At 38.8% G+C, this 17738-nt stretch overlaps 1 protein-coding gene across 2 annotated transcripts in view; it reads left to right on the forward strand.

Annotated features, from left to right (window-relative positions):
• Positions 1-11299, forward strand: part of SHOC1 (shortage in chiasmata 1) — a 260024-nt gene extending 248725 nt beyond the window's left edge. For both annotated transcript variants that reach the window (XM_089825673.1, XM_089825672.1), the window contains exons 5-6: positions 9270-10805; positions 10894-11299. In XM_089825673.1, the coding sequence (XP_089681799.1) occupies positions 9270-10805; positions 10894-10959 (1602 nt within the window). In that variant the 3' untranslated portion in view covers positions 10960-11299. The remainder of the gene's footprint in view (positions 1-9269; positions 10806-10893) is intronic.
• The last annotated feature ends 6439 nt before the right edge of the window (positions 11300-17738 follow it).

The following is a 17738-nucleotide window of genomic DNA, read 5'->3' on the forward strand; positions in this document are numbered from 1 at the left end:
CTATTTGAATATTCCAACAACCACCAAGCCCTAGCCCAAGCAAGACCCATGTGCTTGGTCTCTGTGATTGCATTTGAGTGCACAGCCAGCCCTAGGGAATAGATAGATCAATTTTTATAGTGGATCAAGGTTTCATAAACATGTTTGCACCTGTTCCAAGTGTTGGTTTGTCCCTGTGATCTAACTAGTGAACACTTCCTTCATTAACTAGGCCTAATTAGCCCTTTTAGGTCTCTGAGCAGCATTAATGTTTAAGGGTGTTGTGAAGGGGTTGGGTCTCTGTGATTTGTGGAATGAGTACATGTCTGAAAAGGGCATTTTGATATGCGATTTTTTTCCAAGGATGTTTGGATGTTTTCAAAGTTATTGTACAAAAAACCTGTTTATAGGGCTACTAGGAAGACTAGTCCTAATGGGCCAAAATATTGAAATCTTGATCCAGTACAAAGGGAAGTTGTTTAAGTGATTGGAAATAGTCTAAGGGTGTAAGAATTTGGCTTAGGCCAGAATTCACCTAAGAACTAAAGAACTCAACACAAGCAAACAGTAGACCAAAATAGACAGAGTATGATCAGAATGACGATATTCATTCAATAACTGGATTCAAGAGTACACTAGGAGTGCCTGAATATAAAGGCCTCAAGAGAGCTTCTAGAATGCATAGAAGTTAGCATCATGATATGTCATACAACCATGCACATGTCCACCAGATATGGGTTATCCTCCATTAAGCACGGGATTAAGTGCGATGATGTGAGGATAAGCCTACAATGGTGTAGCACGCAAATCAGTGGTGTAGACAACATGTGCTAAATGAGGAGTGTGAATAACTGTGTTGTCAACATAACAACTCAGTGAATGATGCATACTCCTGTGTTGTAGACACCATGTGCATAATTAGAGTTGCGTAACTCAATGAGAGTTCACAAACTCCTAAGTGTCTCATCTAAAAAAATAATGCAAAATAATTAAATAATGCATTAACCTAAGTAAAACTTAAGTAAGTGTAATAAGTAAATACTTATTTACACCAACACCCCCCCTTAAGTGCAACTTAGGGGAATGACCTTAAGCTTACGAAATCTAGGATGATATGCAATATGGGTCCTGGCTACTAGGCCATGTTAGGTACCCATGTACATAATGATATGCAATCTCCCATAAAACGGGGAAAGAGGGAAAACCTCATGGGAAAAACCCTCCCCCAAAAAGAGAGATAAAGGAGGATGCATGGATGGATGGAGTAATCAAGGACCCCCCATTATGACATACATCCAATATATACATAAGAGAATGATGAAAGGAGGAAGAGAGACAGGATGGGCTCCCCCCCAAAGAAGAATGCCAAACAGTGAATTCTCCAATGAAGAAGCTGATCCAAGACTGCAAAATGGTGTTCCTCCCCTTAGGAAGAAACAATGCCAAGGGTACAAATGAGACGCTTCTGCTATGTGTGGAAAGAATTCCATGGATAAGTGATGTCTCTGAAACCTGTTCAACTGGCTGAAGAACCTGTCCCAAAGAACTGTCTGTCTCTGCAACTGATGAAGAACCCTACTGCAACTGCTGATCATAAGTATCCACAATCACTTTAATCTGTGAGGATTGATCATGTAGAGAATGAACAAGAGAGTCTGGAACCCTCGTGACAACTGAAGAAGGTAACTCTACATCAAGAAGAAGAGGCAAATCATGAATACTGTCCCCCAAATCTGTCACTGAACCTGTATTTGGAAGACTAAATGTACCTTGCTGTGTTGGACCTATCACTGTGGTGATATATGCATGTGGATTGAACTGATGAAGTGACCTCTCACTGTATCTGTCAATAGAACCCCACGTATCTGAAGCTGTTGAAGCACTATCGCTGGAATCACTTTCAGTATCCACACTGTATGATGTGCGAAGAGTAGAGGACAAGCTTGGTGAACTTTCCTCAAAATGTACATCCTTCTCCACAAATATCTGATGTGTCTCAGGATTGTCATGTCCCCAATTTCTGCCCTTCCTTAGTGACAACATTTCTAGCAGGGTTGGTCTATTATCTGGTTCCCATAGGCCAGCAAAGCATAGAGGGAACCAACCCAGGGACTTTGAGAGTCATGCATGAGCTTCCCAAGTAGTTTGGAGCAGTAGACAATAGTTTCCTACAATTTAGGAGGGATTCCTAATTTGTAGGGATTGACTAGGAGTGGTCTAGGAGGCATTTTGAGACCTCGACGAACGTTTTGGAGACTTAGAGTGCATCTCCTATTTTTTAGGAGGAACTCCCAGTTCAATGACAGTTCTCTCATAGGTGCACACAGCAGGGGAGTCATTGGGACTCAATTTTGGTTGATTGGGGCTGTCTCCTACTTTTTAGGAGCATTCCTAGATTTTAGGGATGGACTACCAGTTGACACATCTTGTCTGACATTAGTCATAGACAGGTGACAAGTTCAGATTCATGTTTGATTGGTCATTTTGGGCCTTTTGGGACCATTTGGAAAATATTTTAATATATTTAAAGATTTCCTAAATTGGTGATTAAATAAATTAAAATAAGGTTAATAATATAACCATTTTGGAGTAATAAGGGGATTTTGGCTTCAATTGATCAGGTACACCTATGTGTTATAGCTCGTTGGAAAGGTCTCGAATTATTATACATGATTTTTACTATCTGTAGACTTTTTGGTGCCTTCAGCTATGGAATTTTAATAAAGTAATGTTTTTCCTATAGCATGGATGACTTTAATTGGGAAAATGTTATTTTATTATATTTTATTTAAAGGGAAAAGTGTAATTTCCCTTTAGGGTTCAATTTACAGTTGGAAGGGGATATAAGGAGATGGAGACCTAATTTCTTATTATCTTTTGCATATTGAAAAACTTGTTTTTGTGAATTGGCTCTAAGAGAGCAATTCTTTATCTGGGACGCAAACCCCAGGTTCAGGATTGGCTGGGACGTAGCCCTCAGCAGTTATTGGCATTGGATTCTTCAGACAGTGTGCGTTGCTATTAGGGATAGAGTACACCATTCTTTATTGTGGATTCAGGTTGCAGATTTATGGTTTCAGCATTACAGATTGATTCTTTCAACTGGGACGTGTTTCCTTGTAGTCTTACGGCTGCTGTTTGCAGCAGTTTGGCATCATTGTTGGATGTAAGCTCCTTGGAACTGCATTGGATTTATTATTTGGCTTTATAAATCAGAAATCTGTCTGGTACAATTTATAGCAATTCTGATTTGGCTCTATGTTCTTATTTATTTTCAGTCTACTCTCATGTTTATTGTTCATTATTCATTACTATTGTGAAAACTATCAAAAAACACAAAACAAAAACAAAACCTTCTGCAACTTCTGTCTATTCTCAAAGACCATCAAAGAAATCACAGGAAAATATAGTTTATTAATTTAAAAACTACAGCAGATCAGCAAGGGCATCTACTAGGGATCTTTCAAGGATCTAGAAGTTTGTATGCCTTCACACCATCTTCATAACCAATGAAGGTACAAGGTCGAGATTTCTGTGCCTTGCATCCCCTGGAAGATCTCTTTGCCCATGCAAGACAACCAAAGACTCTGAAGTGTGTCACAATAGGTTTTCTATCGCACCATGCCTCAAAAGGAGTTTTGCCATCTAAGGCTGGATGAGGAGAACGATTAAGAATGTGAGTGGCACTGGAGATTGCTTCAATTTCTAATGAAGGATCGAGAGACTTGGCATGAATCATGCAACTTGCCATAGACTTAAGAGTGCGAATCCTCAAAGCTGCAACATTTGTCTTATGCGGACTAAATGTTGAAGGAGTCTGAAGATCAATGCCCTCATGTCTGCAAAAGTCCTTAAGTCTTCTGTTCACATCCGTGTTTCCATTGTCCATTCGGAGTACTTTGATGGCCTTTCTGGATTTCCATTCTACATGAGCCTTGAAGTCTAGAAACATGTCCAACACTTCACTCTTACTATGAAGAAAATAGACCCAAGTGAACCTTGAAAAGTCATCAACTAAGGTAAGTATGTAGCGACCCTAGCTAAATGCAAAAGGTCTTGCTAATACCATGTGAACCATCTATAGAACACCTGTTTCTCTAGAAGACTTCCCTCTTTGTAACTTCCCCTCTGGATGCATATCCACTGAATCTGTTGAACATTCACCCTTAGAAAATTTGATTTGAGGTAGACCTTTCACCATTTGGTATGTGCAAAGTTGCTAAAGATAGCGGTAGTCAAGATGACCATACCACTCATGCCATAATTGCATGTTTGAATTAGATTGTGATAACAAGGCCTTAGAAGGAGACTTGGGCACAAAATGCGAGAAAGAGTACAACCTCTTGTGATCATTCACTTTCCCCACTACAACCAAGGAATTATCTTTAAGACTGTGCACTTGAACTGAGTCTGGAAGGAACTCAACTCTATGTCCATCTCCAAATTGAGTGACTTGGTAGATTGATAGGAGATTTGAACTTAGGTTTGGAACATAGAGAACCTCTTGAAACTCTCCATTTTCCATCTCCTCGTTTCTTTTTCCTTCAACTTCCATTTTACTATCATTCCCCATGAAGATGTGCGGTACCTTTGAGTGATTCAATGAAGAAAAATCCTCCTTTGAAGAACCCATATGATATGAGGCACCTGAGTCAAATATCCATTCCTTTGAAGAGTTTGAATTAGCCATGAGTGCTTACCCTTTGCCCTTTGAATCTGAAGAAGACCCCTTATCCTTATAAGCATTAGGCAATGGAACATTATGTTTCTTCATCATGTTGGTTAACTCATCAATCTTTTTAAGATAACACTCATGCTCTTCATGACCCGATTTCTTGCAATAAGCGCACTTCTTCTTCTCCTTATTGTTGTTGTCCCCTTTCTTGTTGGAATTCGAGGACTTGCCTTGTTGATTGGATTGAGGTGTTGTTTTTTCTGCATCCTCAGATTTACTCTTCCATTTCTTCTTACTCTTTCCTTTATTTGAAGATTGTCCAGCTGAATGTTGAGAACCCTCATTGGCCACCAATGCTTTGGACTGAGGTGATTTGAGAATCCCCATTGATTTCAACTTCTTTTCTTCATCATCCAATAGTTTTGCATATTCATCAAAAGTGACTTTCTTGTAGGCAAACCCTAAGGTAGTCTTTGAGGTGTTAAAAGAAGATACAAATGTGGAATATTCTGATGGCAGCTTGTTATGGATGAGATAGATCAGTCTGTCATCTTTGATAGAACTCCCACAATCAGTAAGCTTCATCCTTAATTCATTCACCTTGATGATGAAGTCCTGTATTGAGTCATATGACTTAGGATCTAAGGATACAAGCTCATCTTCGATTTTGAACACATCCTCTTCAGACACTTTACCATAAAGGCTTTCGAGGGTATCCCAAGCTTCCTTGGATGTAGTACATTTCTTGATTTGATACATGATTTTATTATCTACCCCCAAACATAAATCACCTAGGGCTTTTCTATCCATGGCTACCCAATTTGAAATATCACTTGTTGGTTTAGGAAGAGTACCATCTACATATTGTGAAACTCCATTATGCATTAAGTGATACAACATTTTGATTGACCACGAAGCATAGTTATGAGGAGTAAATGTAGGAAACTTAAAGTTACCCATAATGCAGAAAATGAAAGAAAAGTGCAGAAAAGAGAGAACACAACACCAAGAACACCCCCCCCTTTTCACTAAATCAAGAAACCCCCCCAAAATAGATGCTTTGGGCACTTTATTAGTAGTGCGATTACAATGGGCCACTTGCCAATTTTGGCCTTAGTGACTTCTGATTTTGCTTGTTACAACCTCTTAATGGAGAACAAATTTGAAACTTTGCAAAGTACTACAATTGTGAAGCATTACAAAGCAAAGAAAGGCCCTATTGCTGAAAGTGACAATTTTGTCCAGACAACACTACAATCTGATGCCAGGTCTGAAAAGTAGACGAAAAAATACGCACTTTAAAAAAAAAAAAAACTTGTTTTCGACTCCAGATGTGCCCGTACGGAGCATTTGAAGTTGCAAAATGCAGGATTATCCAGGTACAGTCGCCAAAAAATGCAATTTTTGAACAATTTGTGCATCAAAACCAGAAAATAGCTACACCACTGAAAAATTTAGAAAATTTTACCCAATTTCAAAAAAAATTGCACCTGATTTGGAGTCCGGATGTGCGAGATATGACCTCTTGAAGTCGGACTGCAAAAACCAAAATCAATCTGGAGAAGGGTTGCATCAGCAAAAGACGAGGTTAAATTTGACGGTCATACGACCGTCGCAGTAGTTCTAATTTGGCCTATTTTGATGTCCAAACGGGCGTCAATTTTAGGCTACTGATTTGATGACGTCAGCGTCCTTTGGCCCACTGGATGACGTGGCAGCTGACGTGTCTTGCCATACTGTACGGATTGTACGGAAAAACCGGCATGTCAATGCTAACTATACTCTCCACGGTCAGATCTGATTGTGCAGGTGCTGTGTTGGTAGACGGTACAGTTTGCTGACTATGAGCCAAGTATGTGATGAGGCGTGGCTGGAATTAATTGGTCCGCATGTTGCAGGCTGAGTCCGCAGATCGAGCCGCGTGGCTTTGAGCAACGGCACCGGAATTCTTTTCCATCTCGGGGTAATTGCTGGAAACTTTTCCAGCAACGTCGGAATGTGGGAATTAGTCCCACATTCGATGTGGGTTGGGCTTTCACGCTATTTAAATGGAAACAGCGATGCTAGCTCATGCAAACAGACCACCGGAGGTTTGAAGAGGTCGGCATTGTTGTGAATGACCACCAAAACTTTGTTGTTCGATCGCGGGGCCGGTGGGGAAATTCTTTCCACTGGGTTTCGCTGCCGCTATTGTACGGCTCGCGTTTAAAATAATGCCCGCAGCATAAAAAAAAACCCTGCAATAAAAAAATATATATCAGCCACAACAACCAAATACAAAGCCGAGCCGGGGTGTCACTGCCCAGTTCGGCCAAAATCTTCTTTGCCTCAACTATATAAAAAATTTCGAAAATACCCAGAACGGAAAATTAAAGCAGAGATTAAATTAATCAGATCTGAAAAATAATGATCAGATCAAATAAACATGATCATACCCGATTGCAAATCGGCGCCTCCGAGTTCCGTTTTGCAAAAAAAATTTGCCTCACGATCAACTTTCACCCAATATAGGCAAATTTATAGTCGATATTCACCGAATCGATGCTCCGGATGCAACGGTGAGGTCAGATCTAGCTCTAGACGCTCCCAATTTTTGCGGATCCTCCGAAATTGTGTCGAGGTGTTAAAGCATGAACGGTCTCGAACGGCTACATGATGAGAATCCTCCTTGGCTCTGATACCATGTAAGAATTTGGCTTAGGCCAGAATTTACCCAAGAACTAAAGAACTCAACACAAGCAAACAGTAGACCAAAATAGACAGAGTATGATCAGAATGATGATATTCATTCAATAACTGGATTCAAGAGTACACTAGGATTGTTTGAATATTAAGGCCTCAAGAAAGCTTCTAGAATGCATAGAAGTTAGCATCATGATATGTCATACAACCATGCACATGTCCACCAAATATGGGTTATCCTCCATTAAGCACGGGATTAAGTGCGATGATGTAAGAATAAGCCTACAATGGTGTAGCACACAAATCAGTGGTGTAGACAACATGTGCTAAATGAGGAGTGCGGATAATTGTGTTGTCAACATGACAACTCAGTGAATGATGCATACTCCTGTGTTGTAGACACCATGTGCATAATTAGAGTTGCGTAACTCAATGAGAGTTCATAAACTCCTAAGTGTCTCATCTAAAAAAATAATGCAAAATAATTAAATAATGCATTAACCTAAGTAAAACTTAAGTAAGTGTAATAAGTAAATACTTATTTACACCAACAAAGGGTTTGTGTAGAAGTCCAAAACACCTTACCCTACTCCGTCAGGCAGAGATTGATGGATTGTGCACTTAGGCCAATTGAAGAATTGAAGAAAGAAGGGTAAAGGATTAATCCACCAAGTCTCATGTGGTCTCCTTGTATTTCCCATCTCTATACAAGTTGAAAAAACTTAGATAGGAGGAAGAAGATGTTCCTTTGAAGGAATAGGTTGAGTTTGTAGAGAAATCCATCTTGCTTCCATTGCAGCCCACTCTGCATCATCGGATCATTTACAGATTGTGTATTTCCTGTTTTCTTAGTTGAATATGGTGTCTAGGGTTTGACAGAGAAATTCAAAAATTATGGGACATGATTGGGTGTAAGTTTGCAACCTCGATGACGATCTGATGCTTGATTCATGTTATTGTCATAGGGATATATAAATATTGGTCTGCAGAATTAAATTTCAATAATACAGGTCAGGTTGATAGAATTGACCTTGGAGTAGTTGTAGAATTCAATTTCCAATAACAGCGCCAGCCATGAATTGGTGAATAATTCAGCTATCTCCTAGATATTTGTATCAGATCTGGAAAGATATTGATCATAAGTTGAAATTAGATTGAAATTACATATTGCAGGTTCAGGCTTAAAGGATTTGATAATTAAATTAGTTGCAGGTTTGTCTACTGGAAAAGTCTTCCCAGCTGGAAGTGTAGATTGCAGGCTAGAGCTATGGTTCTGGGCATTATGCAAATGTCTCTGGGTAATTTTACCATTCTTAAATGCTGTTGCATACTGGTCCTTATCTTCTCTGTAGTAAGACTTGAATTCTTTAATAAAATCACCATGTGGATGAGCGCTCACAATTCCAGGAATGAGATCTTAATTTGTGGATATATCCAATAATTGATTTGAATTTGTTGTTGCTGTTCTGAGTCAGTCAGACTCAGAAATTTATATCAATCCTGCATATTTTTGTTATGTGGGATTCAAGACTTTATTAATTGCATATATCTCATGCTTAAACTTTCAATTATTGTTGGAATTGAGAAAACAAACACAAACAATTGCAAATCCACGCAAATACAGCCGTCTGTGTCCAGTAGAAAAATCAGAAAATTAGATTGGCTTGGGAAGGGATCTTTATTCTTCTGCATATACTAAGTAAACTTCTTACATGCCAACAAAATAACATTCACTTTAAGTCACTTCTGTATGATTATGGGTCTCTAATACAAGAAAGAAGTAATTGTATTTCAAAAAGTGAAATGTTTAAAATGTGATTACGTTAGAATTGGATGTTATACTCGAGTAAATCAATCTAACATATGCGCAGTTTGCTAAAAAGCTACACTATACTTTCTAGCTTCATTACTAAGAATTTCTGATATTATGCAGATCTTTGAAGGCGAGGATACTTTTCTTACTGAAGTAATTGAAGCATCAGATGATCTGTATGCTTCTTCTGTTGGAATGGGGATCCATTTGCATTGTTTTCTATCAGGATCATCAGAAACCACCGATAATATAGTTTTGAACTGCATCAAAATGGCAAGGAAATCAACAGAAGTTTCTTATCCTGCTATGATGGAATCAGAAACACTAGGAGAATTCTTTCTCACAAAATTTCCTTCAATCAACCCTGTTACTGCTCATGCAGTATTATCTTGCGCAGGTTCTCTCTCTGAGTTTATTTGTCAGACGCTTGAACATCGACTACATTTGATGGCAAAATTTAATGTGCTCAAGCTAAGTGCAATTTTATTCGGTGTACAGTGTAAATATGGTGAACTGGGAGAAACACAGTCTTGCACGACTGACTGCTCATCAACTTTGACTTCACCTTTTAATGCAGATAGAGATTATGCTAGAACAGAAATAAACTCGGACAATCTGGACACCACAGTTAAAATTCATTCAGAGGACATCCTTGTAAATGACTATTTTGATACTAATACGCCATCACTGTCCTTTAGATTCAAAGAGCAGCCTTCAGAGATATCTCAACGATCACATAAACAAATTTCAAAATCACGTGAGTGGGTTGATAACCGTGATTATCACAAAAATAATGAGCATATCACAGAACTAAATTGGGGCCGTACATTGGATGATGCTACTGGATATACTAACAGTGGCTTAGTTGATGAGTTGAATCTTTCTCCAGGCATTGAAGAATCAGTGAGCATCTGCAAGAACTTCCAGCAAGGAGCCTTTGGCAGACCCCAGTATAACATTTCTAGTGGGTTTTCTAATAGCAACGTAAATACTGAATATCCATTATTGGCATCATCAAATATTAGAAAGACGAGTAAGCCTTCAAACTTCGATGTTTTCAACCAATTGGAGCAGTTTCAGAATAATCTCCGACAGTATCCATCTTCTACCCAAATTAGTAGCCAAATTGATCCGTGGAACAACTCAAAGTCTACGTTGTGTAGTTTCAATGTTGGTACAACAAGAGAACCACCCCAGTTGGAAAGCAATGTGGTACATTTTCCTAGTTCCCTAGAAATGCGTGGCTGGAATGATGAGGCAGGCAACTGGAAGCAAAAATCAATAAGAGATGCTTTAGAAAGGTCACGATCAGCAAAACACGAGAAACTTGTTACTAATTCCGCTGATGCATTTTTTCGAAAAGGACCTGACTTATCATATGTTCAACAGAAATTTAGGGGATCTCAAGATCTTTTGCATGGGGTACCAAATGAATATCCCTTAGTGGAAGGTAAAAAAATGGCTTCAGAAAATCTTCATCCATCTATTTTTGATAGTTACCAATACCGAAGTGAGGTGGAATCAAGACCATCAGGCAAGAGAAAACGGAAGAATCTTTTAATGTACTTCAACAAGTCTCCAGGAAAGATAACGCAGAGAAACTCGTTATCTTCATCACTGCAGTCATGGACTCCTGTTGACAAGAGGGCAAAAAAGGTAAGCGATTGAGCTAGAGCTAGATATCTGCTTTCTCAACATCTGGTTATGTTTCTACGGACTGATATAGCTATGTGTTTCTGAACAGGCATTGACTTTTGTAAGAGGAAGGAATAAGCAGAGCCGATTGGTTTGGAGCAATACAAGCAATTGAGATTAAGTGAAAAAAAGTTGATTAGAAGCTTGAGATCTAACAATCAAGGTTTATGGCAGACATTATCCAAAATCTACTTTTGGTGGGGAACGAACAATTATTATTTACAGTTTGATAAGTACACCATAATATCTGCATCCTTGTTTGAGTTCTTTTATACACATGATATTCTAGAGCCCAAAGAAAGACTGGCTCTGTTTCTTTTGTTTCCTTGTGTGATTTCTACAAGGAAATGTTTCACTATTGGCAGATTACATTTACTGGATTCCAATTTGGAGAGAATTGCATCTGAAGCATAAAAGGGTGGGGCATAATTTTGTTCTCAAGTTATTTAGCTGTATATTGTTCATAGAGTCGTAATAAATTTGTTAAAGATATATAGGTGTTAAATAATAGTCACAAGAAGCGTGATGAGAGAGAGTTGCTCTTTGCAACGTGATATCCACGGATAAATTTAGGAGATGTGTTGGAATGATAGGTCCGTTGGGCTTCGTCATTTTGCAGTATCCGTCATTCTAATATAGATCCCTTGCAAAATGAATGACCACATCTATTTTACAATTTAGTTCACTGTTTAAACGAGGGAACATTAATTTGGTATTTGTTCCTTCCAATGCAAGAACGATAAAGACACCTTAGATTAAGGATAATAATGGAATGAATGCAAAGCTGCATGTCTATATTTCGAAGGCGCTGGATCTAATGGACCTGGGTGATATGGGACCCATTGATGTTGATAAAAACTAGGGTCGTTTATCTACTAAATGCTCCTAACCAATATTCAAACCATGCATAGAAAAACATTGGATGTTTCTTGGTTGTGTCCACATTGTCGTTTCAAACATAAAAATAAAGATTTTTGAGCAAGGAAGTGGGAACAAATAATGTCTTAAAACACATATTGGATATTGATAAGTAGGAGATAATTTTCACAAGTCAGGTTGTGATATTGCTATCAAGATTTAACTGTGTGATTTTGAGTCAAACTCATTGACCTGTGTTTCATGAGTAGTGATTCAACATGAATCCATCTCTCATAAGAATAAATGGAACACTTAGCACTCATTGGATCTAGGTGATGCTCACAGGGGTGAAGCATTGGGACTTCTCGAGAGGTCACCCATCCCAGTACTACTCCAGCCTAAGCGTGCTTAACTACTGAGATTCCTACATGGTTAAACCCAAAGCTTGCAACCCCATTTGCAAAACCTTCACCAAGTGTTGTGCCTTATGAACCATGCATTAGAAGGCTCCTTAAGCTCATCAATTGATAAGTAGGAGATAATTTCCACAACAAGTCAAGTTTGATATTGCTATCAAGATTTAACAGTGTGATTTTGAGTCAAACTCATTGACCCATGTTTCATGAGTAGTGATTCAACATGAATCCATCTCTCATGAGAATAAATGGAACACTTAGCACACATTGGATCTAGGTGATGCTCACAGGGGTGAAGCATCGAGACTTCTTGGAAGGTCACCCATCCTAGTATTACTCCAGCCTGAGCGTGCTTAACTACGAATTTTCCTCCATGGTTAAACCCAAAGCTTGCAACCCCATTTGCAAAACCTTCACCAAGTGTTGTGCCTTATGAACCATTCATTAGAAAGCCCCTTGAGCTCATCAATTGATAAGTAGGAGATAATTTCCAAAAGAAGTCAAATTGTGATATTGCTATCAAGATTTAACTATGTGATTTTGAGTCAAACTCATTAACCCATGTTTCATGAGTAGAGATTCCACGTGAGTCCATCTCTCATGAGAATAAATGGAACACTTAGCACTCATTGAATCTAGGTGATGCTCATAGGGGTGAAGCACCGAGACTTCCTGGGAAGTCACCCATCCTAGTACTTCTCCAGCTTGAGCGCACTTAATTACGAAGTTTCCTCCATGGTTAAATACAAAGCTTGCAACCCCATTAGCAAAACCTTCACCAAGTGTTGTGCTTCACCCCTATGAGCATCACCTAGATCTAATGAGTGCTAAGCATTTCATTTATTCTCATGAGAGATGGATTCATGTTGAATCACTACTCATGAAACATGGGTCAATGAGTTTGACTCAAAATCACTCAGTTAAATCATGATAGTAATATCACAATTTGACTTGTTATGGAAATTATATCCGACTTATCAATTGATGAGCTTAAGGGGCTTTCTAATGAATGGTTCATAAGGCACAAGACTTGGTGAAGGTTTTGCAAATGGGGTTGCAAGCTTTGGGTAAAACCATGGAGGAAACTTCGTAGTTAAGCGCGCTCAGGCTGGAGTAGTACTGGGATGGATGACCTCCCAGGAAGTCTTGGTGCTTCACCCCAGTGAGCATCACCTAGATCTAATGAGTGCTAAGTGTTCCATTTATTCTCATGAGAGATGGATTCATGTTGAATCACTATTCATGAAACATGGGTCAATGAGTTTGACTCAAAATCACATAGTTAAATCCTGATAGCAATATCACAACATACTGGATATATTGATGTTCTTATGTCAATAAGTTAAATTACTTGAACAAGGGGAACAAATAAGACAATTGGAAATATTGATATCCTTATGTCAAAAGGATAAACTGGGTTAAGATGCTTTATTATTAATGTTAAAGGTAATTTATTGAATTTCAAAGTTAAATATTTGAAATTTAAGGGTGGTGAGTTTATATATTAAAAATAAAAATTAAGGTATTTATTTGTCAAAAATGTTTGACATTTTTAGTAAAATAATTATAGAATTATAATAATTTTTTTTTGTATAAAAGTTGATTGAACTTTGTGAAATTTATTTTAAAATATTATTTTTTATGCAAGGCCAACAACTTCTTTTACAAAAAGTTCAAATTGGATGTTAAATAAAAAAGGAAGGAGAAGAGGAAGGAGAAGTGAGGCAATATAAACAATGATGGGAAATAAGGTGATGGACTACATTGGGGTTGGCAGAAGGTGGAGAAAGATTCAATTGCCTCTTAGGGGTCTAGATGGGGGGAGATTGGTAGAGGAGTTGGAGGAGTTGCTTAAAGGTTACAGAATATCAAGGTGCCTCTGGAGGATACCTTCATTTGGAAGGTTACTTTGTCTAGGGAATTCTCTATTAGTTCAACTTACATGATGATTTTTGAGAAGGATATGTAGCCTAATTGTTGGCATGAGACCTGGGTCAATCATTTGATCTCAAAAGTCAACTTCTTTTGGTGGATCACTATGCATGGGAAGATCCTAATGATTGACAACCTTAGAAAGAGGGGCTTCCAAATTCCTAATAGATGCTATCTATGTAGAGATGAGGAGGAAAGTATTATCCACCTCTTTCTTGACTGTAGCTTTTCAAAAATTATTTGGGGAAGGATTCTCCAATAGCTAGAGATAGAGGGGGTCTTCAATAAGGGGATTGAGCAATTTGCTGAGAATTGGCAAAGCCCTTTCAATCAGCCCCTTCTTGCCCAAATGTAGAATGTGATCCCCCCCATGTCTGTTGGGGCATTTGGAAGGAGAGAAATAATAGTCTCCAAAGATGAAAGAAGTGAGGAGATTTTTACCGCATTGATTGTCAAGTTGATTGTTAAATGCAGGCTTGCAAGATGTAGAGGCCGTCTTCTCTCCCTTCCTTGGGTGAATGACAGGTCGCTAGGAGATGGAAGCTTGATGTAGGATTCTTGGAGATTGATAGATCAAAGTAGTTAGCCAGAGCAAGGATGAGACAAAGACCTCCAAAAGATAATTGGGTTAAACTAAACTTTGATCATGCAACAAGAAGGGAAGGGTCAGTTAGAGTGGGTGGGAATGAGGAGGGGAGGGGTGGGGGTGGAGGTGGGTATGGTTAGGGACAAAAATGATAAAATGCTATTGGCTTACGTGGGTAATTTAGGAAAGGCTTCCAATAACATTGTGAAGGCTATGATTCTCCTCTGGGGCTTGAAGCTAACAATTGGGGAGGGTTGTGAGAATATGATGATTGAAGGAGACTCGAAGGTTATCATAGATACAGTGAAGGGCAGTATGAAAGTGGGGTGTGCAATCAGAAGTGCGATTGAAGAAGTTTGGCATTTAACGATCCTAAAGCTTTATGACCTACAGCATATTTATCGAGGGGAATCTCGTGGCAGATGCGATGGTGACTATGAGTCTGAGATTACATTGGTTATGATGTTCAAGAGAGATTGGGGCATTAACAAATTGGGTAATACCTTTGTTGAATAAAGATGATAAATCATGATTGAATCTATGTGGAATGTTTTGATTGAAAAGGGTGATAGATCAGTGTTGAATCAATTGATGGGGTCAAGTCTCTATAGATAGATGGCAAGAAGTTATGAAAAGGGTACTCCCAATTATAAAGATGTGAGGTTCAAGAGGGGAAGGATATCAAAGTACGATTTGGGTGTATTTTTTTATTATTTACCTTTTTATGAGATCATATTGGATGTTGAGTAATAATTCAAATTTTAAATGGCAATGGTATTATGATGATGATGAGACAAAGTGAAGGGCCAGTGACAATTGGCATGTGCTATCTAGATTTAGAAAAGATAGGGGTATTCATGACATTAAAGGCATTTATAAGTATTTTGTGAAACTTCTTTTTTTGAACAATGTCTGTAATCTCAGAATTTGAGTCTGGTCTAAAATTTTGAATAGTGTGGCAAAGATGGGGGGTGATGTTCTGCGTATTGAGTCATCGAAGATTGAGGAAAGCACTAGGAAACCCCTTACCTGGTACATATTAAAGGAGGGTGATCTGTTTCCATTCATGGAAGTGATGAATGGGTATGATGAGAGTTGTTTGCTTTAATTCGTTAATTCTTGGGAGGGCAGAAGGGTGACGATTAATGGAATCTCATTCCAAATGTTTGAGGGAGTTATTTCTTTGGTGACAAGGAAGAAAATGATAGGAAGTGATGAGGGTTGCGGATGAGGATAGTTTGTGTCGTTTCTTCTAAGATGTTGAGGAACCCATTTGCCACCATGGTGGGTTTCTAAGGGATAAACTTTTGGAGCCTTGGAATGAGGTATGTCTGGTGTTGATGAAATATCTAATGCTTGAAGGGAGGTACAATGTTTGATATTACTATCATTTTACCCTCCTAAACCATTTAAGGCATCATGATAGCCTGTCTATTCCTTTCTTTATGTTGCATGAATTGGTCGATACTGTTGTAGATGTGAAGGAAAAAATGAAAAAAGGGGCCAATTACACTATCCTTCACCAGGGGTTAATGTTTCACCTCTACCATTTTCACTTGGCCCTTGTTCCTCCTAGAATTGTGGAGGTTGATATCCCTGCTATCCATAACCCTCGTCCCCTTCATGTCTCGTTGAGAATTATTGGTCCTAGGGCCCCCATCCCTCAACCCTTACCCACTAGGTCCCCTAAGGAGAGCAAGAAGACCCACTCGGTAAAATGGTGAATTTGTAGAAAGGCAAAGAGAAGGATCTGGTGGATTTGGAGGAGGATGTTAGGGAGGGTAGAAGGAGGTCTAGGAGACTGGCAAAAACAAATGCCAAATGGAAAATGAGAACAACTGCCTCTTAGGAGGAGGATGAGTTTGGCTCTAAGGATATGGCCTCCCCAAAGCAGCGGATGAAACAAAAGATATTGAATTATGGTGGGGGAAAGGATGACTGTAGATATGGGGAGGTGGAGGTTTTAGAATTGTCTGCGTCAGGCTCAAGAGGGGAGGATAAGGAGGTGACCCACATCTCTTATTCCCTTACGATGAATACGGTGAATCTCACCCAGGACCAATTCCCTAATACGGTGGATAAGGCCCCCTCTCCTATGGAGGTGTTCTCCCAAAATAGGGTGACTCCCATTGGTAAATTTGTTTCTAACTCTCTGGTTTTGCAAGTTGACAATGTGGGTAGGGAGGTGGACATGTTAAGGGGCAAACTGGAGGAAACAATTAAAGAGCTAAGAGACAAAATGTTGGTTCTGAAGGAGAGGTTCGACCTGCTGTCTAAGTTCACGGTAAAGGTGACTCATGCAGTAGCCACTACCCTGCACCTGCTAAAGGACAGCCAGGAGGAGGACCTGAGCCAAGAGGATGCCAAGTTGTTGTTTGGGTTCCTGGCTGAAGATTGGGTGAGCATCCTCCTCAAAGGAAAAAATGAGGGAAAGTCTAGTTAGTGCACTATTTTCTTACGGTTTTGTGTTCCAAGGTTTGTTGGTTTGTTAACATGGACAGGTTTAAGGCTATGATGCCTTTGTTTAAAAAACTCTTTACTTTTAGCAGTTTGGTTACAAGTCATCTTAGATGGATGCCTTTCTGTTACTTTACTTTTTTGTATGTTGTTAATCTATTGTTAGTTTTAGTTTTTGGAGTGTTAATATAGGTTAGGGGTTGCCCCTTTTTGTGGATGGTTATATGCTGGTAATTTGCCAGTTTATTCTTATGGGTTGGCCCCCTTGTTTTGGCTGCTTAATATTTCAAAAACAATGACAATAATAGTTGCAAATAAAAGATGATATTGCAACACTTTTATAAACTTAAAAAATGATAAATACTCGAAATACCATTGTTGAAAATTCTAGTATGAGTTTATAATTCAATTTTACAAAATTTGTGAAATGTAAGAGCAACCTAATCATAATCTTAGTTCCTCTTACTAAGTCCTAAGACTCTTAATGATTAACCCTTTCCTATTATCAACTATCTCAGATCAATGGCCAATTGCTTAGGAATCCCTTAGAAATAAGTGAATGCTCTTTCACTCTGGGCTCTACAAAATCGAGCTGGGTGATCAAATATTACAACAAAACTCTTAACTCACAAGCCATAATACATG

The sequence above is a fragment of the Cupressus sempervirens genome, chromosome 4 (genome assembly GCF_028749045.1).
Source record: "Cupressus sempervirens isolate cs-2001-9-10 chromosome 4, ASM2874904v1, whole genome shotgun sequence".
NCBI lineage: Eukaryota > Viridiplantae > Streptophyta > Pinopsida > Cupressales > Cupressaceae > Cupressus > Cupressus sempervirens.